The sequence below is a fragment of the Oncorhynchus mykiss genome, chromosome 11 (assembly GCF_057628025.1).
Source record: "Oncorhynchus mykiss isolate SJ-2025 chromosome 11, ASM5762802v1, whole genome shotgun sequence".
NCBI classification, from domain to species: Eukaryota; Metazoa; Chordata; class Actinopteri; order Salmoniformes; family Salmonidae; genus Oncorhynchus; species Oncorhynchus mykiss.
In genome coordinates this window covers 42,792,411-42,820,067 of record NC_143032.1, presented here as the reverse complement: position 1 = coordinate 42,820,067, position 27,657 = coordinate 42,792,411, and the positions used below count along the sequence as shown (strand labels likewise).

General features: G+C 46.0%; 1 protein-coding gene and 1 long non-coding RNA gene across 2 annotated transcripts; one reads left to right on the top strand and one right to left on the bottom strand.

Moving 5' to 3' along the window:
- Window positions 1–208: 208 nt before the first annotated feature.
- LOC110535697 (mitogen-activated protein kinase 4) lies at window positions 209–27,587 on the bottom strand. The gene is made up of 7 exons (XM_021620877.3): window positions 27,223–27,587; window positions 24,972–25,412; window positions 24,147–24,735; window positions 6,354–6,498; window positions 5,245–5,412; window positions 4,806–5,019; window positions 209–1,220 (listed from the first exon to the last, which is right to left on the bottom strand). The coding sequence occupies exons 3-7, from the start codon at window positions 24,687–24,689 to the stop codon at window positions 299–301; spliced, it is 1,992 nt and encodes a 663-aa protein (XP_021476552.2). The 5' UTR covers window positions 24,690–24,735; window positions 24,972–25,412; window positions 27,223–27,587; the 3' UTR covers window positions 209–298.
- Window positions 11,654–20,624, top strand: LOC149979589 (uncharacterized). The gene is made up of 4 exons (XR_016484486.1): window positions 11,654–11,747; window positions 14,557–14,653; window positions 14,786–14,876; window positions 20,489–20,624. It is a non-coding gene; the product is annotated as an uncharacterized LOC149979589 (long non-coding RNA).
- Window positions 27,588–27,657: the final 70 nt, after the last annotated feature.

Here is a 27,657-nt window from a genome sequence, read left to right as displayed (position 1 = left end):
GCTGTTCATACAGTACCAAATGGAACTTGATCCACACCTCACTCTCCTCTTATTCTTGTAACATACAGTAAAAGCAGCTCTGAACAAAGGATCAGCATGGCTAGTTTAAGTGAGCAGGGTTAGTGTCAAGGCAACGCTTACTTATGAAAGAAAGTCGCACACCCCAATGATTTATGGGTAAAGAAAAAAAGAACTGTACCCATTAAATCATGTGCAACTTCCTTTTTCCCCCCTTCTACATGCGTTCACTATTCAGTCTACCAGTGCTCTCTGCGTTAGCCTTGGACCCCAGCTCCTTTCAGGAGTTGGGAGTCTGACGTGGGGGCGGTCTGCGCTCCGGAAGCCTGGATACGCCATTGATGTTGGCCTGTTTGGCCCCGTCTGGGTTTCCACCGAGGTCCTCACTCTGACCACACCGCTTCAGGGCTGTGATGAACACATCCAGGTCAAACGGGCCCCCTTGCCCCCTGGAGGGAGGCATCTGGAGGCGGTCATGGATTGGCGAAGGAATCGGAGGAGAAGAGGGCAACAGAGAGGGAGGGGAGCGGGATGAGGCAGGTGGGCTGAGTGTGTCGCCCTCGTCCAGTCCAGCTGAGGGCCGTATGGCCGGCGAACAGCAGTGGAAGAGGGGAGCGGGGAGGGAAGTGGGAGAGAGGGGCAGCGGGGGTGAACTGGAGTAGGGCAGGGGTTCCTGGGGCAGGCTGGGAGAGTGGAGGAGAGACTGAGTGCTCTCCACCCACCGAGATATCTCCTGGAACAGGTCCCCAGACGGCTCCTCGACAGGCAGCTCCTCCAAACTGGCCCCTCTAGGCTCAGGCACCGGCAGCTGTCTGTTCCTCTTCCAGTGAGACAGGTCCAGGATCAGTTTGGGCTCGGAGTAGTGCTGCGGTTTGTCTTCCCTCCACGCAATCTTATCGAGATAGGAAGGAGAGCCCACTTTGTAGTCACAGGAACGGTCACAGTCCAGCTCAGTATAGGCCCCGCCCCCACAAGCACGCTCCAGAGAGGAGTGGGAGTGGTCCAGGAAGCGCTCGGCAGAGCTGCTGTGGGAATACTTGCGAGGGTCCACCTGGGCCTCCTCCAACAAGGGTTTAGAGCCTGCCTTGGGATCCCTCAGGACCTCCTCCTCCTCTGGGTCAACCACCTCCGAGACCCCAGGCAAGCACTGACACCCACCCTGCTGCTGCCAGCACAAATCTGATGACAGGCTGGTCTCATACCTGCACAGTGGAAACAAAGTGCTTGTCAATGAAACATCTAAGTTGCCATGTAAATATTTGTTGTCTTTATACCCGTTACATTTGCTCCTAATTTGTCTACATACCCGTGCGCGTGCACACACACACAAACAATGAAAGATAAATGAGTACGAAACTGAAACCACCTGGTAGACACTACATCTTATATTGAACAAAAATATAAAACTCAACATGTAAAGTGCTGGTCCCATGTTTCATGAGCTGAAATAAAATATCCCAGAAATGTTCCATATGCACAAAAAGCTTATTTCTCTAATTTTGTGCACAATTTTGTTTACATCTCTTTTAGTGAGCATTTCTCCTTTGCCAAGATAATCCATCCACTTGACAGGTGTGGCATTTCAAGAAGCGGATTAAACAGCATGATCTTTACAAAGGTGCACCTTGTCCTGGGGACAATAAAAGGCCACTCTAAAATGTGCAGTTTTGTCACACAACACAATGCCACAGACGTGCAATTGGCATGCTGACTGCAGGAATGTCTACCAGAGCTGTTGCAAGATAATCAAATTTTAATTTCTCTTTCATGAGCCGCCTCCATCGTTTTAGAGAATTTGGCAGTGCGTCCAACTGGACTCAACCACAGACCACATGTAACCACGCCAGCCCAGGACCTCCACACCTGGTTTCTTGTCTGAGACCAGCCACCCGGACAGCTGATGAAACTGTGGGTTTGCACAACTGAAGACTTTCTGCACAAATGGCCAGAAACCGTCTCAGGGAAACTCATCTGCATGCTTGTCGTCCTCACCAGGGTGTTGACCTGGCTGCAGTTCTGCGTCGTAACCGCCTTCTGTCAGCAAATGCGCACCTTCGATGGCCATTGGCATGTTGGACAAGTGTGCTCTTCACGGCTGAATCCCAGATTCAACTGTACTGGGCAGATGGCAGACCTTTCATTTCACCCATTGAGCATGTTTGGGATGCTTCGGATCAACGTGGACGACAGCGTGTTGCAGTTCCCGCTAATATCCAGCAACTTGAAGAGGAGTGGGACATTCCACAGGCCAAAATCAACAGCCTGATCAACTCTATGCAAAGGAGATGTGTCGCACTGCAAGAGGCAATGGTGGTCACACCAGATACTGACAGGGGCGTGGATCAGATTTTTTCTTTTTAATGTATCCAACAGATGCATATCTGTATTCACAGTCATGTGAAATCCATAGATTAGGGCCTAATTAATTTATTTAAATTGACTGATTTCCTTACATGAACTGTAACTCAGTAAAATCAGTGAAATTGTTGCAGGTTGCGTTTCTATTTTTGTTTAATGTACTATGACAGAATAAACGACTTGGCTTTTAAGAGGGCAACAGCGGCATGCAGGTGAAGTGTCTGCCAGGAGATTTGATTAAGAGTAGAATGAATTAGCTTCTATATATAACATCCATGCAACATTTTATTCGGCTTCATCTTACTCAACTTTATTTCTACTTTTCTTTGGTGTATTTATTGTGCACAGCATTTCACAGTTCCTTTCATAATCTCTTTCTGTTGCTTTGCTGTGTTATTTTTCACTAAGTCTGTTTGCTGCTATGTGTCTCTGTGTGAACTTTAGCTGACACCACAGACTTGTCACTAACAGAAATTGAATAATGTGTCCCTGAACAAAGGCGAGGTCAAAATCAAAAGTAACAGGGCCTCCCGGGTGGCGCAGTGGTTAAGGGCGCTGTACTGCAGCGCCAGCTGTGCCATCAGAGACTCGCGCCCAGGCTCTGTCGTAACCGGCCGCGACGTGAGGTCCGTGGGGCGACGCACAATTGGCCTAGCATCGTCCAGGTTAGGGAGGGCTTGGCCGGTAGGGATGTCCTTGTCTCATCGCTCACCAGCGACTCCTGTGGCGGGCCGGGCACAGTGCGCGCTAACCAAGGTTGCCAGGTGCACAGTGATTCCTCCGACACATTGGTACGGCTGGCTTCCGGGTTGGATGCTCGCTGTGTTAAGAAGCAGTGCGGCTTGGTTGGGTTGTGTATCGGAGGATGCATGACTTTCAACCTTCGTCTCTCCCGAGCCCGTATGGGAGTTGTAGCGATGAGTTGAGATAGTAGCTACTAAAAAACAATTGGATACCACAAAATTGGGGAGAAAATGGAGTAAAAATAATAAAAAATCTAAAGTCAAAAGTAACAGTCAGTATCTGGTGTGGCCACCAGCTGCATTAAGTACTGCAGTGCATCTCCTCCTCATGGACTGCACCAGATTTGCCAGTTTTTGCTGTGAGATGTTACCCCACTCTTCCTTCAAGGCACCTGCAATTCCAGGACATTTCTGGGGGGAATGGCCCTAGCCCTGGCCCTAGCCCGATCCAACAGGTCCCAGACGTGCTAAATGGGATTGAGATCCGGGCACTTCGCTGGCCATGGCTGACATTCCTGTCTTGCAGGAAATCACGCACAAAACAAGCAGGTGGCATTGTCATGCTGGAGTGTCATGTCAGGATGAGCCTGCAGGAAGGGTACCACATGAGGGAGGAGGATGTCTTCCCTGTAATGCACAGCATTTAGATTGCCTGCAATGACAACAAGCCAATGATGCTGTGACACATCGCTCCAGACCATGACGGACCCTCCACCTCCAAATCGATCCCGCTCCAGAATAGGCCTCGGTGTGACGCTCAGGCCTCGGTGTAACGCTCATTCCTTCGACGATAAACGCAAATCTGACTATCACCCCTGGTGAGACAAAACCGTGACTCGTCAGTGAAGAGCACTTTTTGCCAGTCCTGTCTGGTCCAGCAACGGTGGGTTTGTGCCTATAGGCGACGTTGTTGCCAGTGATCTCTGTGAGGACCTGCCTTACAACAGGCCTACTAGCCCTCAGTCCAGCTTCTCGCAGCCTATTGCGGACAGTCTAAGCACTGATTGCTGCGTTCCTGGTGTAACTCTGGCAGTTTTTGTTGCCATCCTGTACCTGTCCCGCAGGTGTGATGTTCGGATGTACCGATCCTGTGCAGGTGTTGTTACACGTGGTCTGTCACTGCCAGGACGATCAGCTGATGGTCCTGTCTCCCTGTAGCGCTGTCTTAGGTGTCTCACAGTACGAACATTGCAATTTATTGCCCTGGCCACATCTGCAGTCCTCATGCCTCCTTGCAGAATGCCTAAGGCACGTTCACGCAGATGAGTGGGGACCCTGGGCATCTTTCTTTTGGTGTTTTTCAGAGTCAGTAGAAAGGCCTCTTTTAGTGTCCTAAGGTTTCATAACTGTGACCTTAATTGCCTACCGTCTGTAAGCTGTTAGTGTCTTAACAACCGTTCCACTGGTGCATGTTCATTAATTGTTTATGGTTCATTGAACAAGCATGGGAAACAGTGTTTAAACCCTTTACAATGAAGATCTGTGAAGTTATTTGGATTTTTATGAATTATCTTTGAAAGACAGGGTCCTGAAAAAGGGATGTTTCTTTTTTTGCTGAGTTTAGATGAATCTCTATGGCTGACACACACTAGCCTGGTCCCAGATCTGTTTGTGCTATCATGTCAACTCCTTGTCGCTAGTTGACATGACAGCACAAACAGATCTGGGACCAGGCTAGACACACACCTGTCCCAATGAGAGCTAAAGGCCTGGCTGTGACTGTGGCCAGGCTCCGTGATTAGGCTATCATCCAGCTCGTCCTCTATGCGGAAGGGCTGGGGCGACATGGGCTCGTCCTGAGGAAATGAGTACTGCTGCAGGAAGGGATGGGACAGGGCCGCTTCTGCCGTCAGCCGGTCCATGGGGTTAAAGGTCAAGATACGCTCCAGAAAATCAATGGCTAGTGGAGAAAGAGACGTGAACGGAGAATAGAAAATGGTTTCAAATGATGTGCATACGTGGCTGCAAGTAATGCCATATCGAATCAGGAATAAATATTTTTTCTCTGGGAATAGTAGGCAACAAGTTAATTAGACACGTGTGTTCATGATTTTTAGCATAAAACAGTTATTGTTTAAGAGAGAACAAAGGCTCCATCTAATTCTCCACCCTCCATCCCGCTCACCATCCGCCTCCACCTCCACCTCAGGGATCAGCTCCCTAAATGACCTCTTGACCTTCCAGCCATGGCTGACATAAGTGGGCATGACCTGCAGAAGGTCCAGGCGGTCCTCTTCCCTCAACACAGGCACCGTGTCCAGGATCAGCTGCATCTGTTCCAGTTCATGGGCTCCTGCAGAGCAGCCAGGAGGAACCAGCCAGGAAGACAGAGTACCAGGAGTAAAGAAGCATATCAATCAAATCATGATTCCAAAACTAGAAAAGACAATTTTCATGAAGAAAAAATGAGGTGCCTTGTTTAACTGTCCAAAAGTATTTCTGTGGTAGAAGCTAAGAAATTGTTAAAGGCTAGTGTTGAAATTTTGAGGTTAACTTAGAAGTATTTTTAAAGACTGCTATTAAGATGGTTGGAGCAGGCTACTGGGAAAAGAAAAGCTGCGCCCTCATGACTAATGACAAGGTCATGGACCACATACTGAATAAATTAGGTCTGGATAAAAGTATCTGTATGTGATATTAAACAATGACACCAAAATCCTAAAGAAACTGTCTTAAAAATGCTTATATAATGTGAGCACAAAAAGCATTTCTTTCTGTTTTGTTTCTGTTCAAGTCTCCAAATGATCTGTTTTTTTTTTTTTTTTTACTTCAGCCAGTGTAATCGTAACAACAGTGGGAGTTATAATGACACTGTCACTGCGAGACAACATAAAAGCTCAGCTCTGTCCCAACTGGCACCCTATTTCCTATAGTGCACTACTGTTAACCAAAGCCCTATGGGCCCTGGTAAAATAATGTGTGCACTACATAGGAAGTAGGGTGCCATTTGGAAGACACCCCATATCATTTTGCTTCTAATAATTACACTTATTGACACTGTTAAGCAGGTCAGATAGAGAACAGACAGGCAAATGGACATTTCTGTATTATGCATCCCGGTAAACAAAGTATACTCTCTTCACTACATCAAAAAGATCCTGGACAGACAAATAGACTGTACTGCCCAAAAGCATAAAAACAAAATGGGCACAACCCAGTTTATCTGAATCATTAAATCCATATCTCTCATATCATATTCATACCCACACCTCTCCACCTCAATAGACCTCTTACCTGCAAAGAGCATGCGTCCTGTTAGCATCTCTGCGAGGATGCAGCCAGCTGACCACATATCAATGGCCTTGGTGTAGTTGTTGGGAGAGAGCAACAGGCGTGGAGACCGATACCATTTAGTCACCAAGCCCTCTGACAGGTAGCCCTGGCCAATACACACAGACAACAGCACACACAGGGTAAGCATAACAAGTAAATTAATATGTAGAAGGTTCTCTAACTTTGTACATTTTTAATGGCTCTTTCGCTAAGATATTTTGAGGGCATTTTTACAGCTGCCCCCAAATTCTTTACGCTCACACTTTACAGGTAGGCTTATAGAAGACAGTATTCTTCTTCATGTCAGTTACAATGTTGAGAAATATATCTAAGTATGGTGGAACAGAATGTCAGAGAAAAAGCGTTTGTGAAAATGTATTCCTGCACCTTCCTCCTTTGGAAGTGGTCCTCTTTCACTATTCTGCCTAATGACACACCGGCTTCATCTCGTTAGAATAGCACGACTTGACCACTTCATCTCCTCTTTTTTTTTATTTAGAACATCCTTTACACCCACACAAAGCCTATGCTTTACTATCATTGTGGGGACTTAAAATTGATTTCCATTCAAAACCCTATCTTCGCTAACCCCTAACCATAAAATAGCCTTCGTCTTCATGGCGACCAGGGAAATGTCCCCATGAGGGAGAATTTTCCTTGTTTTACCATCCTTGTGGGGACTTTTCCGGTACCCACCCACCCACACCTGATAGATGTAGAGAGATGAGATTATGAAACACACAGCCACTGGACTGAGACCAACATCCACTGCGACCAACTTCTGCAGGATCTTGAATTGAATTCAATTATTGCATTACACAACCCCCAGTGCAAGGCAAGCATCCCCTGTCCTCTCTGTCCCTCCCCTCCACTCTCTGCCAATGGATAACGGAGCACTGTTCAATGATTGATGAGAAGCAGCTGAGACAGCCTTAGGACCACACAACCTACCCCTCTCTCTTCAACTGTCCTTCGTTTCATTCCCTCTCCCACTCTCCAGGTGATTAATAATTGAATAGGGTTAGCTCAGCAGCCGGAGAGATTCAGTTAGGCCTCCTCCTGTCACCTTTGCTGCAGCCCCTCTTCTGTGACTAAGCAACCTGTCAAATCTCTGCTTATTGTCCAAAAGCACGGTTGAGTCAGTCACTGATGGTTCCAAGAGTCAGATTTACAATTATAGGTGCATTGTTGCGTTACTATGGGCCCTGGTCAAAAGTAGTCCACCTAATAGGGAATACGATGCCATTTTGGACACATCCTGTGTCTATCAGTAACGAAATGTTGTTTGGCGTTGTTAGCACTTCAAATCAAAGCATCCGTCATTATGTAACTGAGTCAGGTTTGTAGGCCTCCTTGCTCACACACGCTTTTTCAGTTTTGCCCACAAATTTTCTATAGGATTGAGGTCAGGGCTTTGTGATGGCCACTCAAATACCTTGCCTTTGTTGTCCTTAACTTCTTTGGGACTGGGGGGCAGTATTGAGTAGCTTGGATAAAAAGGTGCCCAAACTGCCTATATGCATATAATTAGTAGATTTGGATGGAAAACACTCTGAAGTATCTAAAACTGTTTGAATGATGTCTGAGGTTCTTAGTTTTTCAAGTCAATGCCTATTGAATATACAGTGTCTATGGGGTCATATTGCACTTCCTAAGGCTTCCACTAGATGTCAACAGTCTTTAGAACCTTGTTTCAGGCTTCTACTGTGAAGGGGGAGAGAATGAGAGCTGTTTGAGTCAGGTGTCTGGCAGAGTGCCATGAGCTATGATAGCTGTGATAGGTAGCTGGGTTCCTTTTAATTTCTAAAGACAGGAATTGTCCGGTTGAAACATCATTGAAGATTTATGATAAAAAACATCCTAAAGATTGATTCTATACATCGTTTGACATGTTTCTACAAACTGTAATATAACTTTTTGGACTCGTCTGAACTTTCACCTGGACTTGCCCGCGCCTCGTGAGTTTGGATTTGTGAACTAAACGCGCAAACAAAAAGGAGGTATTTGGACAAAAATGGACTTTATCGAACTAAACAAACATTTATCTGACACAGCGGTTGCATTAAGGAGAAGTTTATCTATATTTCCATGCATAACCCTTGTATCTTTTATCAATGTTTATTATGAGTATTTCTGTAATTTGATGTGGCTCTCTGCACTTTCACCGGATGTTTGTTTGAGACAATGCATTTCTGAACATAACACACCAATTTCAAATGAGGTTTTGGACATAAAGATTAACATAAAGACAAAGTTTGTGGACATAAAGATTAACTTTATCGAACAAAACACATTTATTGTGTAACGAAGTCCTGATCATCAAAGGTTAGTGATGAATTTAAAATCGCTATTTCTGACTTTTGTGAGCCCTCTCCTTGGCTGGAAAATGGCTGTGTAGTTCTGTGACTAGGTGCGGACCTAACATAATCGTTTGGTGTGCCTTTCGCCGTAAAGCCTATTTGAAAACGGACACTGTGGCTGGATTTACACAAAGTTTATCTTTAAAATGGTGTAAAATACCTGTATGTTTGAGGAATTGGAATTATGGGATTTATGTTGTTTTGAATTTGGCGCCCTGCAATTTCACTGGCTAAGCCATTTTGCCACAACTTTGGAAGTATGCTTGGGGTCATTGTCCATTTGGAAGACCCATTTGCGCCCAAGCTTTAACTTCCTGACTGACGTCTTGAGATGTTGCTTATGGTATAGGGGACGCTTGCGTTCCACTTGGCCAAAAGCCAGGGAAAATGCAGTGCGGCAAATTCAAATAAAATGATATAAAAATCTAACTTTCATTAAATCACACATGTAAGATACTAAATGAAAGCTACACTCGTTGTGAATCCAGCCAACATGTCAGATTTTAAAAAGGCTTTTCGGCGAAAGCATAATAAGCTATTATCTGATGAGAGCACAACAGTAAAGAGTAGCATATTTCAAGAGAGTAGCATATTTCAATCCTGCAGGCGCTACACAAAACGCAGAAATAAAATATAAAACATGCCTTACCTTTGACAAGCTTCTTTTGTCGGCACTCCAATATGTCCCATAAACATCACAAATGGTCCTTTTGTTCTAATTAATTCCGTCCATATATATCCAAAATGTCCATTTATTTGGCGCGTTTGATCCAGGAAAAAACAGCTTCCAAATTGTGCAACGTCACTACATAATATCTCAAAAGTTGCCTGTAAACTTTGCCAAAACATTTCAAACTAATTTTGTAATACAACTTTAGGTATTTTTAAACGTTAATACAGGTCTATCTGTTTTCAATAGAGGACGAGAGGAAACTAACGCTACTTTTCAAGTCTTGCGCAACTCTCAACAGTGTTACCCATTTCCTAGATGGCCGTACTTCTTCATTGCACAAAGTTATAACCTCAACCAAATTCCAAAGACTGGTGACATCCAGTGGAAGCGGTAGGAACTGAAAAGAAGTGCCGAAGAAATATTGTTTCCCAATGAGAATTCACTGAACAGACAGAGACCTAAAAAAAAAATCTGAACGGTTAGTCCTCAGGGTTTTGCCTGCTACATAAGATCTGTTATACTCACAGACATGATTCAAACAGTTTTAGAAACGTCAGTGTTTTCTATCCAAATCTACTAATAATATGCCTATCTTATATTCTTGGCATGAGTAGCAGGAAGTTGAAATTGGGCACGCTATTTATCCAAAAGTGAAAATGCTGCCCCCTATAACTTAAGAAGTGAATATATCCAGATAATTTTCCTCCCTCATGATGCCATCTATTTTGTGAAGTGCACCAGTCCCTCCTGCAGCAAAGGACCCCCACAACATGATGCTGCCACCCCCGTGCTTCACGGTTGGGATGGTGCTCTTCGGCTTGCGAGCCTCCCCCTTTTTTCCTCCAAACATAACGATGGTCATTGTGGCCAAACAGTTCTATTTTTGTTTCATCAGACCAGAGGACATTTCTCAAAAAAGTACAATCTTTGTCCCCATGAGCAGTTGCAAACCATAGTCTGGCTTTTTTATGGCAGTTTTGGAACAGTGGCTTCTTCCTTGCTGAGCGGCCTTTTCAGGTTATGTCGATATAGCACTCGTTTTACTGTGGATATAGATACTTTTGTACCTATTTCCTCCAGCATCTTCACAAGGTCCTTTGCTGTAGTTCTGGAATTGATTCGCACCAAAGTTTTTTATATTTTTTATTTCACCTTTATTTAACCAGGTAGGCTAGTTGAGAACAAGTTCTCATTTGCAACTGCGACCTGGCCAAGATAAAGCATAGCAGTGTGAACAGACAACAGAGTTACACATGGAGTAAACAATTAACAAGTCAATAACACAGTAGAAAAAAAGAGAGTCTATATACATTGTGTGCAAAAGGCATGAGGAGGTAGGCGAATAATTACAATTTTGCAGATTAACACTGGAGTGATAAATGATCAGATGGTCATGTACAGGTAGAGATACTGGTGTGCAAAAGAGCAGAAAAGTAAATAAATATAAACAGTATGGGGATGAGGTAGGTAAAATTGGGTGGGCTATTTACCGATAGACTATATAGGGCTGCAGCGATCGGTTAGCTGCTCAGATAGCAGATGTTTGAAGTTGGTGAGGGAGATAAAAGTCTCCAACTTCAACGATTTTTGCAATTCGTTCCAGTCACAGGCAGCAGAGAACTGGAACGAAAGGCAGCCAAATGAGCCAAATGATCCGCGAGATACACCTGCTGGAGCGCGTGCTACAGGTGGGTGTTGCCATCGTAACCAGTGAACTGAGATAAGGCGGAGCTTTACCTAGCATGGACTTGTAGATGACCTGGAGCCAGTGGGTCTGGCGACGAATATGTAGCGAGGGCCAGCCGACTAGAGCATACAGGTCGCAGTGGTGGGTGGTATAAGGTGCTTTAGTAACAAAACGGATGGCACTGTGATAAACTGCATCCAGTTTGCTGAGTAGAGTATTGGAAGCTATTTTGTAGATGACATCGCCGAAGTCGAGGATCGGTAGGATAGTCAGTTTAACTAGGGTAAGTTTGGCGGCGTGAGTGAAGGAGGCTCTGTTGCGGAATAGAAAGCCGATTCTAGATTTGATTTTAGATTGGAGATGTTTGATATGAGTCTGGAAGGAGAGTTTACAGTCTAGCCAGACACCTAGGTACTGTGGAAGGACCACCAGAGGGCAGGCTGGGCTCATGGATAGTAGCCCAACAAGGCATGGGAGACAAGGTAACCAGAGGCAATTAAGCACAGCTGACGGTACTAATGACATACTCTCCTTCCCCTATAAGAGAGAGAATGGAACCAGCAGAGAAAGGGGAAACTATCTCTGGAAGATGGCCACCGAGAGAGAGGAGCTATCCAGGAAGAACCACTAAGACGGTGACAATCCCGTGACTTTTTGTTGTAGTTTAAAGATGTTATGTTCTTGTTTCATCTGGAGAAGAAGATGTATGTTTTTCCTTTGAAGATTTTCATTGATTATGTTGGAGTGTTTGTGTTGACCCAATGCCCTCAATAGAGAACTGTGTTCAATCAAGAAAACTTACTCCTGACTCGTTTATTCCACCTTCCCGCTTTAGAGTGACGCCCAATTACTTGGTCCGCTCACATTGGTGGAGAATGCGGGCATTAGGTGGACGAGTGACACAAGGATAAGTGAGTAAATCAAGATTCTTCCAGTAGACCCGGAGGAACCATTCAAGAACGATGGATAACGCCCTACTACAACAATTGATCACGGCACAGCAGACAACCATAGAACTCCTGCAACAACAGCTGAGCCGACGAGAAGAACCTAGAGTTAAGCCAAGAGCGGCTGCTCACGCCATCTTACCTCGTCTCTCCAAGGAGGATGATATTGAGGCCTTTCTCATGACCTTCGAAAGGACGGCCACTTTGGAAGAGTGGCCGCCCACAGAATGGGCGAGTGCATTAGCCCCTCTTTTGACCGGGGTGGCTCAGGAAGCCTATTTTGACCTGGATTCCCGCGAAGCTGCGGACTATGGGCGACTAAAAACCGAGATCCTGTCCCGGTACCAGCTGACTGCCAGAGATAGGGCTGTAAAATTCCATCAATGGACCTATACAGCTGATCAACCCGTCCGTGCCCAGATCCTCGCATTAATACGACTGACGAAACAGTGGCTAGAACCTGGAAAGGGAGTAGGACATGTGATAGAGACTCTCGTAGTGGACAAGATATTGAGAGAATTACCCAGTGACTTAAAAAGGGTTGTGGGGCAAGCCAACCCGTTGTCAGCCGACGACATAGCCCAGGCGGTAGAAACATATCGGTCTACAGGGGAGTTGTTAAAAAGTGACAAGGAGGAACGGAAGGAGTCTTCCAATCCCGTACCACGACTCACCCCGGCGTGCCTGCCACCGAAACGTCCAAACCCCCCCCGGAGGTGGGAGAAGTCAGCCACCACACAGCAGGGTCGGTGTTATAAATGTCAGTCTCCCAACCATTATGCCCCACAATGTCCTAGCAAGGATGAGCCCATGGTCACGGAGTCATCACTGCCTATCCCCACACATCCCGTTTTGAGGGGGCAGGATCAACACTGTTGGTTAGCAGAGATAGCCCCAGCCTCAAAGATTCCGGTGCGAGTCGAAGGACAAGATGTGGTAGCTATTCTCGACTCGGGAAGTATGGTTACTTTAGTAGAGGAGCGGATGGTGACCTCCGCAGCACTGTTACCAGACAAAGTAGCCGTATCCTGTATCCATGGAGACACCCACTATTACCCCACTGTGAATCTGCCTATTCTCACTCCAAAAGGAAGGTGTACAGTCAGGGCAGGGAAAGTGCCCCAGCTGAAGGTGCCATTATTGATCGGGAGAGACTGTCCCCTATATAAGGAGCTTCGGCAGATGACGTTATGTACGGGAAGAAGAGGGACAGGAAAAAAGAGAAAATCCAAGCCCGAGGTAGTAGTCCTACAAGGAGACGTAGCCGCGTCCTCGTCCTCTGCAGCAGAGGAAGAAATAGCGACGTTTACGACAGATATTCCAGGAAACCACCGATGAAGACACATGTGAAGGGTTATACACAACGCAGGAAGAAAGGAGCAACCAGGTGCTAAGGGATATATTTGAAGCTCCATCCGAGGAGGGAACCTGGAAGGGATTCTCCTCGGTCACCCCTGATGGGGATGTGGAACATCCTCCACATCCCTCTACCGAGGTCGACCTGCCCCAGGAATTAAAGGGACAGTTCGGCACCTCGCAGCATAGAGACCCAGACCTAAGGGAGGCCATGAGGAAGGTGAAGGTGATCGACGGGAGGAACGTCGACGGATCAGGTGAGCCCCCTCTTCCTTACTATGCAATCAGGCGGGGTCTCTTATACTGGGTCGTACGACGAAGGGGGGAAAACCAGGAATTACTAATGGTGCCTAGGCCATACAGGGATACAGTTCTACAGTTAGCCCATTCCCACGTCCTAGGAGGACACCTGGCACGAGACAAGACTCTTGACAGAATCATGCAGAGATTCTATTGGCCCCGGGTCACCCGGGATGTGGCCAGGTATTGTAGGACGTGTGATCAATGTCAACGTACAGCCCCACGGCCACACCTACGTAACCCTTTGATTCCTCTCCCCATCATAGAGACTCCCTTTGAACGCATAGCTATGGACCTCGTAGGACCCCTCCCAAAATCTGCCAGAGGACACGAGTACATCCTAGTGGTTATAGATTACGCTACCAAGTTCCCGGAGGCCATACCCCTGCGTAACATGTCGTCAAAGGGAATTGCCAAGGAGTTATTCCTGATGTTCTCTCGTGTGGGTCTCCCCATGACTATCTTAACCGATCAAGGAACCCCGTTCATGTCCCGGTTGATGAAGGACTTGTGTCGGTTATATCAGGTTCAACAGATACGTACAAGCATATTCCACCCTCAAACAGACGGGTTGTGTGAACGCTTGAACAAAATGATTAAAAGCATGTTGAGAAGAGTGGTGTCCTGAGACGGGAAAAACTGGGACATGCGACCGTAGAGAAAGAGGCCTTAGCCATCAAGTGGGCCCTCGATTATCTCCGGTACTACTACTACTGGGTCGGAGGTTTGCATTAGTTACTGACCATGCGCCCCTCACGTGGATGGCTGGTAAGAGAAACAATAACAGAATAGCCAGATGGTTTTTGTCTTTACAACCGTTCTCTTTCCATGTCATCCACAGGGCCGGATCGAGGAACGGGAATGCAGACGCGCTGTCCCAACGCGACCAAGACGGTGCGTCTGGCGCCCGACCCTCCGGTTCGGTCCTGGGGGGGAAGGTATGTGGAAGGACCACCAGAGGGCAGGCTGGGCTCATGGATAGTAGCCCAACAAGGCATGGGAGACAAGGTAACCAGAGGCAATTAAGCACAGCTGACGGTACTAATGACATACTCTCCTTCCCCTATAAGAGAGAGAATGGAACCAGCAGAGAAAGGGGAAACTATCTCTGGAAGATGGCCACCGAGAGAGAGGAGCTATCCAGGAAGAACCACTAAGACGGTAACAATCCCGTGACTTTTTGTTGTAGTTTAAAGATACTCCTATTATGTTCTTGTTTCATCTGGAGAAGAAGATGTATGTTTTTCCTTGGAAGATTTTCATTGATTATGTTGGAGTGTTTGTGTTGACCCAATGCCCTCAATAGAGAACTGTGTTCAATCAAGAAAACTTACTCCTGACTCGTTTATTCCACCTTCCCGCTTTAGAGTGACGCCCAATTACTTGGTCCGCTCACAGTACTTATAGATGTCCACATATTCTAGGTCGGAACCATCCGGGGTGGTGATGCTAGTCGGGCGTGCGGGTGCAGGCAGCGAACGGTTGAAAAGCATGCATTTGGTTTTACTAGCGTTTAAGAGCAGTTGGAGGCCACGAAGGAGTGTTGTATGGCATTGAAGCTCGTTTGGTGGTTAGATAGCACAGTGTCCAAGGACGGGCCGGAAGTATACAGAATGGTGTCGTCTGCGTAGAGGTGGATCAGGGAATCGCCCGCAGCAAGAGCAACATCATTGATATATACAGAGAGAAGAGTCGGCCCGAGAATTGAACCCTGTGGCACCCCCATAGAGACTGCCAGAGGACCGGACAGCATGCCCTCCGATTTGACACACTGAACTCTGTCTGCAAAGTAGTTGGTGAACCAGGCAAGGCAGTCATCAGAAAAACAGAGGCTACTGAGTCTGCCGATAAGAATATGGTGATTGACAGAGTCGAAAGCCTTGGCAAGGTCGATGAAGACGGCTGCACAGTACTGTCTTTTATCGATGGCGGTTATGATATCGTTTAGTACCTTGAGCGTGGCTCAAGGTACTCACCCGTGACCGGCTGGGAAACCAGATTGCACAGCGGAGAAGGTACGGTGGGATTCGAGATGGTCAGTGACCTGTTTGTTGACTTGGCTTTCGAAGACCTTAGATAGGCAGGAGAGGATGGATATAGGTCTGTAACAGTTTGGGTCCAGGGTGTCTCCCCCTTTGAAGAGGGGGATGACTGTGGCAGCTTTCCAATCCTTGGGGATCTCAGACGATATGAAAAAGAGGTTGAACAGGCTGGTAATAGGGGTTGCGACAATGGCGGCGGATAGTTTCAGAAATAGAGGGTCCAGATTGTCAAGCCCAGCTGATTTGTACGGGTCCAGGATTTGCAGCTCTTTCAGAACATCTGCTATCTGGATTTGGGTAAAGGAGAACCTGGAGAGGCTTGGGCGAGTAGCTACGGGGGGGGGGGGGCGGATCTGTTGGCCGAGGTTGGAGTAGCCAGGAGGAAGGCATGGCCAGTCGTTGAGAAATGCTTGTTGTTTTCGATAATCATGGATTTATCGGTGGTGACCGTGTTACCTAGCCTCAGTGCAGTGGGCAGCTAGGAGGAGATGCTCTTGTTCTCCATGGACTTCACAGTGTCCCAGAACTTTTTGGAGTTAGAGCTACAGGATGCAAAGTACATTAATCTCTTAGAGACAGAACGCCTCTCCTTCCTGAGCGGTGTGATGGCTGCGTGGTCCCATGGTGTTTAAACTTGCATACTATTGTTTGTACAGATGAACGTGGTACCTTCAGGCACTTGGACATTTCTCCCAATGATGAACCAGACTTGTGGAGGTCCGCAATTTTTTTCTGAGGTCTTGGCTGATTTCTTTTGATTTTCCCATGATGTTAAGCATAGAGGCACTGAAATATATCCACAGGTACACCTCCAATTGACTCAAATGATGTCAATTATCAGAAGCTTCTAAAGCCATGACATCATTTTCTGGAATTTTACAAGCTGTTTAAAGGCACAGTCAACTTTATGTATGTAAACTTCTGACCCACTGGAATTGTGACACTGGTATAAGACATTAGGTCTCCTGTATTTTCCAGTGGTAAATTAGCAGACGCTTCGATATTAGTTCTATCACAAGGTATCATGAGCCGTGACCAATTAATAGGCACAAATACCATAACTACTCTCCGGGGATATGGGTATCACAACCCTGGATAATTGTTAATAGAGGGCGTGTATTAAAGCAGTGAGTGAGGAAATCTAAACACCCTGGACACCGTCGAGAGAGACGCAGACATAACCACCCTTGAAATGGCATCCGTGGTCACTGACACTCCCGTAAAAGGGGGAATAGAAGAGGAAAACTACAGCAAAGCCATGGACGCGCTGAAAGAAGTGCACGAGCATTGTAGTAATTTAGCAAACTGGACAAAATTGGTCAGCATTTCCCTGCTGATGGAAAATTCCAATCTAATAAAGAGTTCAGATATGCTATTGTGTCGTTGGCACAATGACATAAATAAAAAATTCAATAGATCAATACACCAGCGTTGTGATGTAGGCGTTCTATCAACAGAAAAGCAAAACCGATAAAACCAAAATTAGATGTGCTCAGACTGAATTAAAAAGACTGGGTTTGTGAGTACAATAATAGAATGTCTGCTTTCATGGCAATTATGAAACCCATTTATCAAAACGGCTATTGCGGAGTTAGTGGACCAACATTTTCCCTAGGTTGAAATAGTGCAGGAGGTTTGAATGTGGAATCTAATTCCACTCACTTAGCAGCCGTGCCTGCGTGCGGTTAATACAGCCACAGTGGAAGTCACTAACAGTGGTTTAACTAGAGGTCGACCGATTAATCGGCCTGGCCGATTAATTAGGGCCGATTTCAAGTTTTCATAACAAATCGGTAATCTGCCTTTTTGGATGCCGATTACATTGCAATCCATGAGGAAACTGTGTGGCAATCTGACCACCGGTTACGCAAGTGCAGCGTCAAAAGGACCTTGTGGCTGCAATGAGCCGAGGTAAGTTGCAAGCTGGCATTAAACTTATCTTATAAAAAACAATACATCTTCACAAAATCACTAGTTAACTACACATAACCATGTGATGATTGATGATATTACTAGGTTAACTAGCTAGTCCTGCGTTGCATATAATCAATGCAGTGCCTGTTAATTTATCATCAAATCACAGCCTACTTCAACTTTTCCAAACGGGTGATGATTTAACAAAAGCGCATTCGAAGAAAAAAACACCCAACCATAAAATCAACACACAAGTATAATGTTTTAAACCTGCATATGTATTTAAAAGAAATTCATGTTAGCAGGCAATATTAACTAGGGAAATGGTGTCACTTCTCTTGCGTTCAGTGCAAGAAGAGCCAGAGTATATGCAGCAGTTTGGGCCGCCTGGCTCGTTGCGAACTGTGCTAATTAATTTTACATAATTATGACATAACATTGAAGGTTGTGCAATGTAACAGCAATATTTAGACTTAGGGTTGCCACCCATTCAATAAATTACGGAACGATTCCGTATTTCACGGAAAGAATAAACATTTTGTTTTTTAAATTATAGTTTCCGGATTTGACCATATTAATGACCTAAGGCTGGAATTTCTGTGTGTTTATTATGATTAAGTGTATGATTTGATATTTGATAGAGCAGCCAGACTGAACAGTGGTGGGCAGCAGCAGGCTCGTAAGCATTCATTCAAACAGCACTTTGCTGCGTTTGCCAGCAGCTCTTAGCAATGACTTCAAGCCTATCAACTCCTAAGATTAGGCTGGCAATACTATATTGAAAGTTCTTACAGGCACTAGTCAAAGGTGTAAGAAATACAAATGGTATAGAGAGAAATAGTCCTATAATAACTACAACATAAAACTTCTTAACTGGGAATATTGAAGACTCATGTTAAAAGGAACCACCAGCTTTCATATGTTCTCATGTTCTGAGCAAGGAACTTAAACGTTAGCTTTTTTACATGGCTGTCATGCCCTGGCCTTAGTATTTTGTGTTTTCTTTATTATTTTGGTCAGGCCAGGGTGTGACATGGGTATTTATGTGGTGTGTTTTGTCTAGGGTTTTTTTGTAGGTTATAGGATTGTGGTTTAGTGAAGTAGTCTAGGTAAGTCTAGAGTGGTTCTCAATCAGAGGCAGGTGTTTATCGTTGTCTCTGATTGGGAACCATATTTAGGCAGCCATATTCTTTGAGTGTTTCGTGGGTGATTGTTCCTGTCTCTGTTCTGTGTTTGTTGCACCAGATAGGGCTGTTTCGGTTTTTCACGTTTGTTGTTTTTGTATATTGTTCGTATTTTCATCTTTATTAAAGATGTCTATAAATAACCACGCTGCATTTTGGTCCTCCTCTCTTTCAACAGAAGAAAACCGTAACAATGGCACACATTGCACTTTTACTTTCTTCTCCAACACTGTGTTTTTGCATTATTTAAACCAAATTGAACATGTTTCATTATTTATTTGAGACTAAATTGATTTTATGTATATTAAGTTAAAATAAAAGTGTTCATTGTTCATTCAGTATTGTTGTAATTTTCATTATAACAAATGTATTTGTGGCCGGAGGCTCATAAATTAAGGAAGTGGGTAACTCTGGGTAACGATACCACTCCTCTGTGTATAGTGATACAGGGGATAGCTTGTAGTAGATGAAAGGAAATCTAACTGTGCACAATTTAGAGACTACTGAAGGTCACGCATACCCAGATCATGGTGGGAGTAGCAGAGATAATGGTATGATTTCAGACTCTATTGTCAACTTTTAGTGAGGGGTTCATGGAAGGTACAACTCTTGAAAGACTAGCTACAGTTCCCTGTATACAGGAAGCCACCTAACCAGAAGGGAGTTTCGCTGTGATAATAGCGTCTCGAGCAGTGTGATTAAGAAACATGTGACTCATGGTTTCGAGTCCAGGCTATGTCGCAGCCGGCCATGACCGGGAGACCCATGGGGCGGCACACAATTGGCCGAGTGTCGTGCGGGTTAGGGGAGAGTTTGGCCAGCAGGGATGTCCTTGTCCCATCACGCACTAGCGATTCCTGTGGCGGGCCGGGTGCAGTGCACGCTAACACGGTCGCCAGGTGCACGGGGTTTCCTCCGACACATTGGTGCGGCTGGCTTCTGGGTTAAGTGGGCATTGTGTCAAGAAGCAGTGCTGCTTGGTTGGGTTGTTTTTCGGAGGACGCACGGCTCTCGACCTTTGCCTCTCCCGAGTCCGTGCGGGAGTTGCAGCAATGAGACAATTGAATACCACAAATTGGGGAGATAAAGGGGTAAAACATGTATTTATTTTTTTATATGCCAACTAATCTCTCCACCATTCCTAACCGCCAGCAGTGGGACCCGAGTGACGGTAACAAGGAAGTGTTAGAAGGTTGCTGCTTATCAACCGTTGGAACCCAAAGTCTACACCGTAACTAGGGTGTAGACCGGCCTTGGGATGAGAGATGTGTAGAGGTATTATTCACAGATACCGACTGTAGCAGAACATTGGATGTCATTGGAGATGGTGGTGGCTAGAAAACCTGGTAGGAGTTGGGAAACAGGTAAGGGCTATCCGAAAGATTTAGTGGATGGGGTTATAATCCTTCCTGTTTGGCCCTGTCCAGGGGTGTCCTCGGATGGGGCCACAGTGTCTCCTGACCCCTCCTGTCTCAGCCTCCAGTATTTATGCTGCAGTAGTTTATGTGTCGGGGGGCTAGGGTCAGTTTGTTACATCTGGAGAACTTCTCCTGTCCTATTCGGTGTCCTGTGTGAATTTAAGTGTGCTCTCTCTTTCTCTCTCTCTCTCTCTCTCTCTCTCTCTCTCTCGGAGGACCTGAGCCCTAGGACCATGCCTCAGGACTACCTGACATGATGACTCCTTGCTGTCCCCAGTCCACTTGGCCGTGCTGCTGCTCCAGTTTCAACTGTTTTGCCTTATTATTATTGGACCATGCTGGTCATTTATGAACATTTGAACATTTTGGCCATGTTCTGTTATAATCTCCACCCGGCACAGCCAGAAGAGGACTGGCCACCCCACATATCCTGGTTCCTCTCTAGGTTTCTTCCTAGGTTTTGGCCTTTCTAGGGAGTTTTTCCTAGCCACCGTGCTTCTACACCTGCATTGCTTGCTGTTTGGGGTTTTAGGCTGGGTTTCTGTACAGCACTTTGAGATATCAGCTGATGTACGAAGGGCTATTTAAATTAATTTGATTTGATTTGTTCTTATGTCCTGAGCAAGGAACTGAAACGTTAGCTTTCTTACATAGCACATATTGCACTTTTACTTTCTTCTCCAACACTTTGTTTTTGCATTATTTAAACCAAATTTAAGATGTTTCATTATTTACTTGAGGCTAAATTGATTTTATTGATGTACTGTATTATATTAAGTTAAAATAAGTGTTAATTCAGTATTGTTGATTGTCATTATTACAAATAAATAAAAAATATATAAAAATTGGCCGATTAATCGGTATCAGCTATTTTGGTCCTTCAATAATCGGTATCAGTGTTGAAAAATCATAATCAGTCATAATCAGTCATGATAGCCTTGCGGAGGGAATAGCTGCACTGTTTGTATTCGGTCATGTTACCAGACACCTTGCCCTGATTAAAAGCAGTGGTTCGCGCTTTCAGTTTCACGCGAATGCTGCCATCAATCCACGGTTTCTGGTTAGGGAATGTTTTAATCGTTGCTATGGGAACGACATCTTCAACGCACGTTCTAATGAACTCGCACACCGAATCAGCGTATTCGTCAATGTTGTTGTCTGACGCAATACGAAACATGTCCCAGTCCACGTGATGGAAGCAGTCTTGGAGTGTGGAGTCAGCTTGGTCGGACCAGCGTTGGACAGACCTCAGCGTGGGAGCCTCTTGTTTTAGTTTCTGTCTGTAGGCAGGGATCAACAAAATGGAGTCGTGGTCAGCTTTTCCGAAAGGGGGGCGGGCAGGGCCTTATATGCGTCGCGGAAGTTAGAGTAACAATGATCCAAGGTCTTTCCACCCCTGGTTGCGCAATCGATATGCTGATAAAATTTAGGGAGTCTTGTTTTCAGATTAGCTTTGTTAAAATCCCCAGCTACAATGAATGCAGCCTCCGGATAAATGGTTTCCAGTTTGCAAAGAGTCAAATAAAGTTCATTCAGAGCCATCGATGTGTCTGCTTGGGGGGGATATATATGGCTGTGATTATAATCGAAGAGAATTCTCTTGGTAGATAATGCGGTCTACATTTGATTGTGAGGAATTCTAAATCAGGTGAACAGAAGGATTTGAGTTCCTGTATGTTTCTTTCATCACACCATGTCACGTTAGCCATAAGGCATACGCCCCCGCCCCTCTTCTTACCAGAAAGATGTTTGTTTCTGTCTGCGCGATGCGTGGAGAAACCCGTTGGCTGCACCGCCTCGGATAGCGTCTCTCCAGTGAGCCACGTTTCCGTGAAGCAAAGAACGTTACAGTCTCTGATGTCCCTCTGGAATGCTACCCTTGCTCGGATTTCATCAACCTTGTTGTCAAGAGACTGGACATTGGCAAGAAGAATGCTAGGGAGTGGTGCACGGTGTGCCCGTCTCCGGAGTCTGACCAGAAGACCGCCTCGTTTCCCTCTTTTTCGGAGTCGTTTTTTTGGGTCGCTGCATGGGATCCGCTCCGTTGTCCTGTTTGTAAGGCAGAACACAGGATCCGCGTCGCGAAAAACATATTCTTGGTCGTACTGATGGTGAGTTGACGCTGATCTTATATTCAGAAGTTCTTCTCGACTGTATGTAATGAAACCTAAGATGACCTGGGGTACTAATGTAAGAAATAACACGTAAAAAAAACAAAAAACTGCATAGTTTCCTAGGAACGTGAAGCGAGGCGGCCATCTCTGTCGGCGCCGGAAGTACAGTAGACAAATGCCAAGGGGGGTGAATACTTTCGCGAGGCACTGTATAGACAGGCGTGCGCCTTTCCAAATCATGTCCAATCAATTGAATTTGCCACAGGTGGACTCCAGTCAAGTTGTAGAAACATCTTAAGGATGATCAAAGGAAACAGGATGCACCTGAGCTCAATTTCGAGTCTCAAAGCAAAGGGTCTGAATACTTTCCGAATGCACTGTGTGAATAGACGTTTGGACATGAGGGAACGAGTGCAGGCTGAATGGAACAGGGAGAACAAAGTTGTGTCCCAAATGACACCCCATTCCCTATACAGTGCATTACTTTCGACCAGGATCCAAAGGGCACTATGTAGGTATTGGGGTGCCATTTGGAACACAACCTTGCTCTTCCTGTTCCATTCAGCCTCCCCTCGTTCCCTCATGTCCGAACAACGTCTATTCACATAGCTACTCTGAACTCCTCTGACAGGCCTGTGTTGATTCAGAGAAGAGACATACAAGGTTTTTTTCCTGCTTCCTAAAAGGAATCGTCCCAGGTTATTCCTTCTTTTCACTCTAGCATCCATACAACCTGATTTTTATCCTGACAAAGGTGCAAAGGTTTGATGTCCAAGTCAGCTGTTGCAACTAACACATTTCATCCATACTCTGATGATGGGTAAGGGAGGCCAGATGTGTAGTTGACACACAGAATACTCTATAGCTGGCCTGTCTCAGCCCAACTATGCCCAATCCACTGCGTAAGAGCAGCATAGATGCTTTTTTTCTCTCTCGACTTCACGCAGAGCACAGCAGTGCCCATTGGTATTTTGGCTACACTCCTGCTCACAGCCTGAGCCATCTCTTTCCCCTGTCTACACCGTGCTGCCCCGAGATCAGATCTCTGGGTCTGGGCCCGGCCAGGACAAAGCTCCCCTTCCACTGGGCCCTCGCTGGGCTACTAGTGTTACAGTGTTCCACCACAATAATAAAGCAGTACAATAAATCAGTCCATTGTCACATGAATCTCCCAGAATGCTTATCCCCCCCAAAAAACAGACAGGGAAATCATTCCATTTGATTACTGGGTAACTTAGATCGGGTTAGGTTATGAAAGCGCGTCTCTAGCACTAGCTATAGACGGACGATAATGCAGTCATTTCCATTTATGCAAAGCAGAGAATCAAAGTCTACACAAGGCAACAGAGTTGATACATGTGACTTGGTGCAAGGATATATTCATACACGCACCACGACCACACAGAAGCATGCACAAAGAGGCATCTTAATATGGGTAGAATGCTGTATCGTTTGGAAATGCAGTACAATTGTCGTTTTTTTATGTCTCCGCCTTACATGTAGGACAGGAGTTTTTCCCTAGCACTAAGGACTAAGCTTTTTCTGGTCAGGTCACATGGTCAGGAAAAAATCCTGGGCCCTGACCCATGAAGCGTCTTAAGAGTGCTGATCTAGGATACATTTAGCATTTCAGATAATGAATACAACACGGACAGCTGGGACCTGATCCTAGACCAGAACTCCTACTCTGATGCTTCATGAATCCTGATCCCGAGCTAGCTGTTCCCTTCTAACTGCAGCCCACTAACTATAGTCTCACCTTATGGGAGTAGTGTGGGTCAACGATTCTGGCCAGGCCAAAGTCGCCGATCTTGAGCAGTAACTGGTCTGTGTTGAGGAAGATGTTGGCTGGTTTGAGGTCGCGGTGCAGCACGTTGGCTGAGTGGATGAACTTAAGTCCTCGAAGGAGTTGGTAGAAGAGCAGAGTGGTGTGCCCGCTAGGAAGTGGCCCCTGCTCCAGCAGGTGAGCTAGGTCCATCTCCATGCACTCCTGGACGATGTACAGGGCGCTCAGCTGGGCTGGGTCGCGATGAAGCGGGCGGCCATAGGGGCCCAACACCTCGTGCACGCGCACCACGTTCTCGTGCTGCAGGCGCCGCGTGATCTTGACCTCCCGCAGGGCGTGCTTCACGCTGACCACGTCACGCATCACCAGCTTCTTCACAGCCACCCGTTGGCCGCTGCGCTTGTCCACAGCGGACAGAACCAGACCAGTGGTCCCGCTGCCCAGGGGCTGGGGGTCTGTGAAGATATCCCCCAGGTCAAAGCCGTGGAGGAACAGTGGGGAGTCCTGTTTGGCCATGGCTCCTGTGACCTCCACCAGTTACTGCATGACGAGGTAAAAAAATCTGAAAGGATGGTACATGATGAGACAAGGCAAATAAAAGGAACTAGAGTCATACATTAACATCCCATCTGTAAAACTGTCATTATTTCAAATAGAAATGTGTTTTATAATAGCAGAGATCAACAAGCATGGATTTGATTGCTTTTCCTGGAATAGGCTCCATAGAATTTCAAGTGTATCACTCTTCAACAAAGTGAATATAACAACGTGTACAGTAGTCAAGCTTGTTCCATCTACCTCAGGTATCAGAGATAGTAGAGCAAGTGATGAGACAACTCTACACCCCGGTGCAGGGCAAGTGTTGCCATAGCAACGCCCCAACTGTGCCTGCTACAGATAGAAGCATGGGATGGCAGAGGCAGACACTCGGCACTGGTTTCTAATCCTAGCTGAGCAATCCCAGCTCAACTCCCCCTGGGGAAATGAGCCGAGAGTTACATTCACAGAGATTCTAGTGGATCTCGCTCCTTCCATAGCAGTCTATCAGTCGGTTAGTGACCCGCCCATTCAGTCCTCCCCTGGCCGATATTCCCAAACTTCCCACTCAATCCCGGTTTTGTGGCATTGAGTTAATGAGTGTCCATGGAATCCCTCAGCCTTTGGCTAGAGCTGTAGCCTGGCCCTGCCTCCCCCTGGAGTCTGGATACTGCCGTTTGCCACCATTGCCACCTGCTGCTTCTGCGACAGAGGGGGAGATAAAGCAAGTTATGCATGAAATACAAATATGATATCCTACCTGCTGCATTTTAATGTGGACTGCATGGTGATAACACACAATTCACTTTTTTTGCCTCTCATTCACACAGAACTCCTACTTGGTGTCATGTTATCCCTACCTAATATAATAGATGCAAGGAACAGATAGCATAGCTTATGTATAGGCCTACCTGATGCTTACATGGGATGTCAGAGCCCCTCTATTGCATACCATAGTCTAGTGGAAGAACAATCTAGACATCACCACATTCTAATGACTATTTTTAACATTAAAATGACTTAATGGTTAGATATATAATTATAACAAGGTGTACTAGGCAATTACTGGGGTACAAATATCACAGCACAATAACAGACACACACACAAAAGTATGTGGACACCCCTTCAAATTAGTGGATTCAGCTATTTCCGCCACACCTGTTGCTGACAGGTGTATAAAGCATACAGCCATGCAATCTCCACAGACAAACATTGGCTGTAGAATGGCTTTACTGAAGAGCTCAGTGACTTTCAACGTGGCACCGTCATAGGATGCCACCTTACCAACTAGTCAGTTTGTCAAATGTCTGCCCTGCTAGAGCTGCCCCGGTCAACTGTAAGTGCTGTTATTGTGAAGTGGAAACATCTAGGAGCAAGAACGGCTCAGCCGCAAAGTGGTAGGCCACACAAGCTCACAGAACGGGACCGTCAAGTGCTGAAGCACGTAAAAAAATGGTCTGTGCCCGGTTGCAACACTCACTACCGAGTTCCAAACTTCCCTCTGGAAGCAACATCGGCACAAGAACTGTTCATCGGGAGCTTCATGAAATATGTTTCCATGGCCGAGCAGCCGCACACAAGCCTAAGATCACCATGCGCAGTGCCAAGCATCGGCTGGAGTGGTAGAAAACTCGCAGCCATTGGTCTCTGGAGCAGTGGAAACGCATTCTCTGGAGTGATGAATCATGCTTCACCATCTGGCAGTCAGATGGACAAATCTGGTTTGGCGGATGCCAGAAGAACGGTACCTGCCCCAATGCATAGCGCCAACTATAAAGTTTGATGGGCGAGGAATAATGGTCTGGGGCTGTTTTTCATGGTTCGGGCTAAGCCCCTTAGTTCATTCTAGACGATTCTGTGCTACGAACTTTATGGCAACAGTTTGGGGAAGCCCCTTTACTGTTTCAGTATGACAACGCCCCTGTGCACAATGCCAGGTCCATACAGAAATGACCTCAACTCCATCGAACACCTTTTGGGATGAATTGGAACCGACTGTGAGCCAGGCCTAATTGCCCAACATCAGTGCCCGACCTCACTAATGCTCTTGTGGCTGAACGGAAGCAAGTACCCGCAGCAATGATCCAACATTTAGTGGAAAGCCTTCCCAGAAGAGTGGAAGCTGTTGGCAGCAAATGGGAGACCAACTGCCTATCAAGGCCCATTTTGGAATGAGATGTTCGACGAGCAGGTGTCCACATACTTTTGGTCATGTAGTGTATTTTCGGTGGTTATAGGCTAGGCTACTGTAGCACAATGCATCATTGTGTGTGGTGGTGGCGGCTACATTGTAAACGCCCTTATCGCAACAAGAAACGTTCAAAACCTCGAAAGGTGAAAAGAAAAGATTCAGTAAAAGTGTCATTCCCAAATGTCTTGGGACGTGAAAACCTCTGATGAACATGGCCAGTCTTTTGCTCAGCGAGCGTAGCGTTATCTTTATCTATCGGCCCATCCATTGAAAACTAGAAAGGCACAAGCAAGATATCACAACACAGCGAGAGCACTCACCACACAGCATATGCTAGGATGAACATCGCAGACTGTCGCAAGAGATGGGAAGGGGAGAAAAAAAGAATCTATGCGTGTTTTCGAGAATAATCCTAGTCTATTTGACTGTCAAAAAGAAAGTATGTAATCGGTCAGCGGGACTGTGCCCAAGATTGTGGTTACTGTAGTTATCCGCTAATTGCATAAAAGTATTTATTTAGGAATAGGATACGAGGATATCTGTTCCGGTAGTCTTCGTACAGGCTGGTGAAGGCTACACTATGAATTATTGAGTGCAGCTCTCTTCCTTTCGATACTTCCCACAACGAGCGTTGCAACCTCTTCTAAAACACAAACTCCACCACGGCGCCCCCCGATATGACGTCACGTTAGCAGCTGTCAATCACTGTCTCTGACACCTGCTGAAGCGCCATCCCACAGCCCTAGCAGAAAAAC

Coding starts and splice junctions, on each gene's coding strand:
- LOC110535697 (XM_021620877.3), bottom strand. CDS start 24,689: ATGGCCAAACAGGACTCCCCACTGTTCCTCCACGGCTTTGACCTGGGG. Junction 5,413..6,353: donor AGGACGCATGCTCTTTGCAG/GTAAGAGGTCTA, acceptor GCTGCTCTGCAG/GAGCCCATGAACTGGAACAG. Junction 1,221..4,805: donor TTTAGCTCTCATTGGGACAG/GTGTGTGTCTAG, acceptor TCCACTGTGCAG/GTATGAGACCAGCCTGTCAT.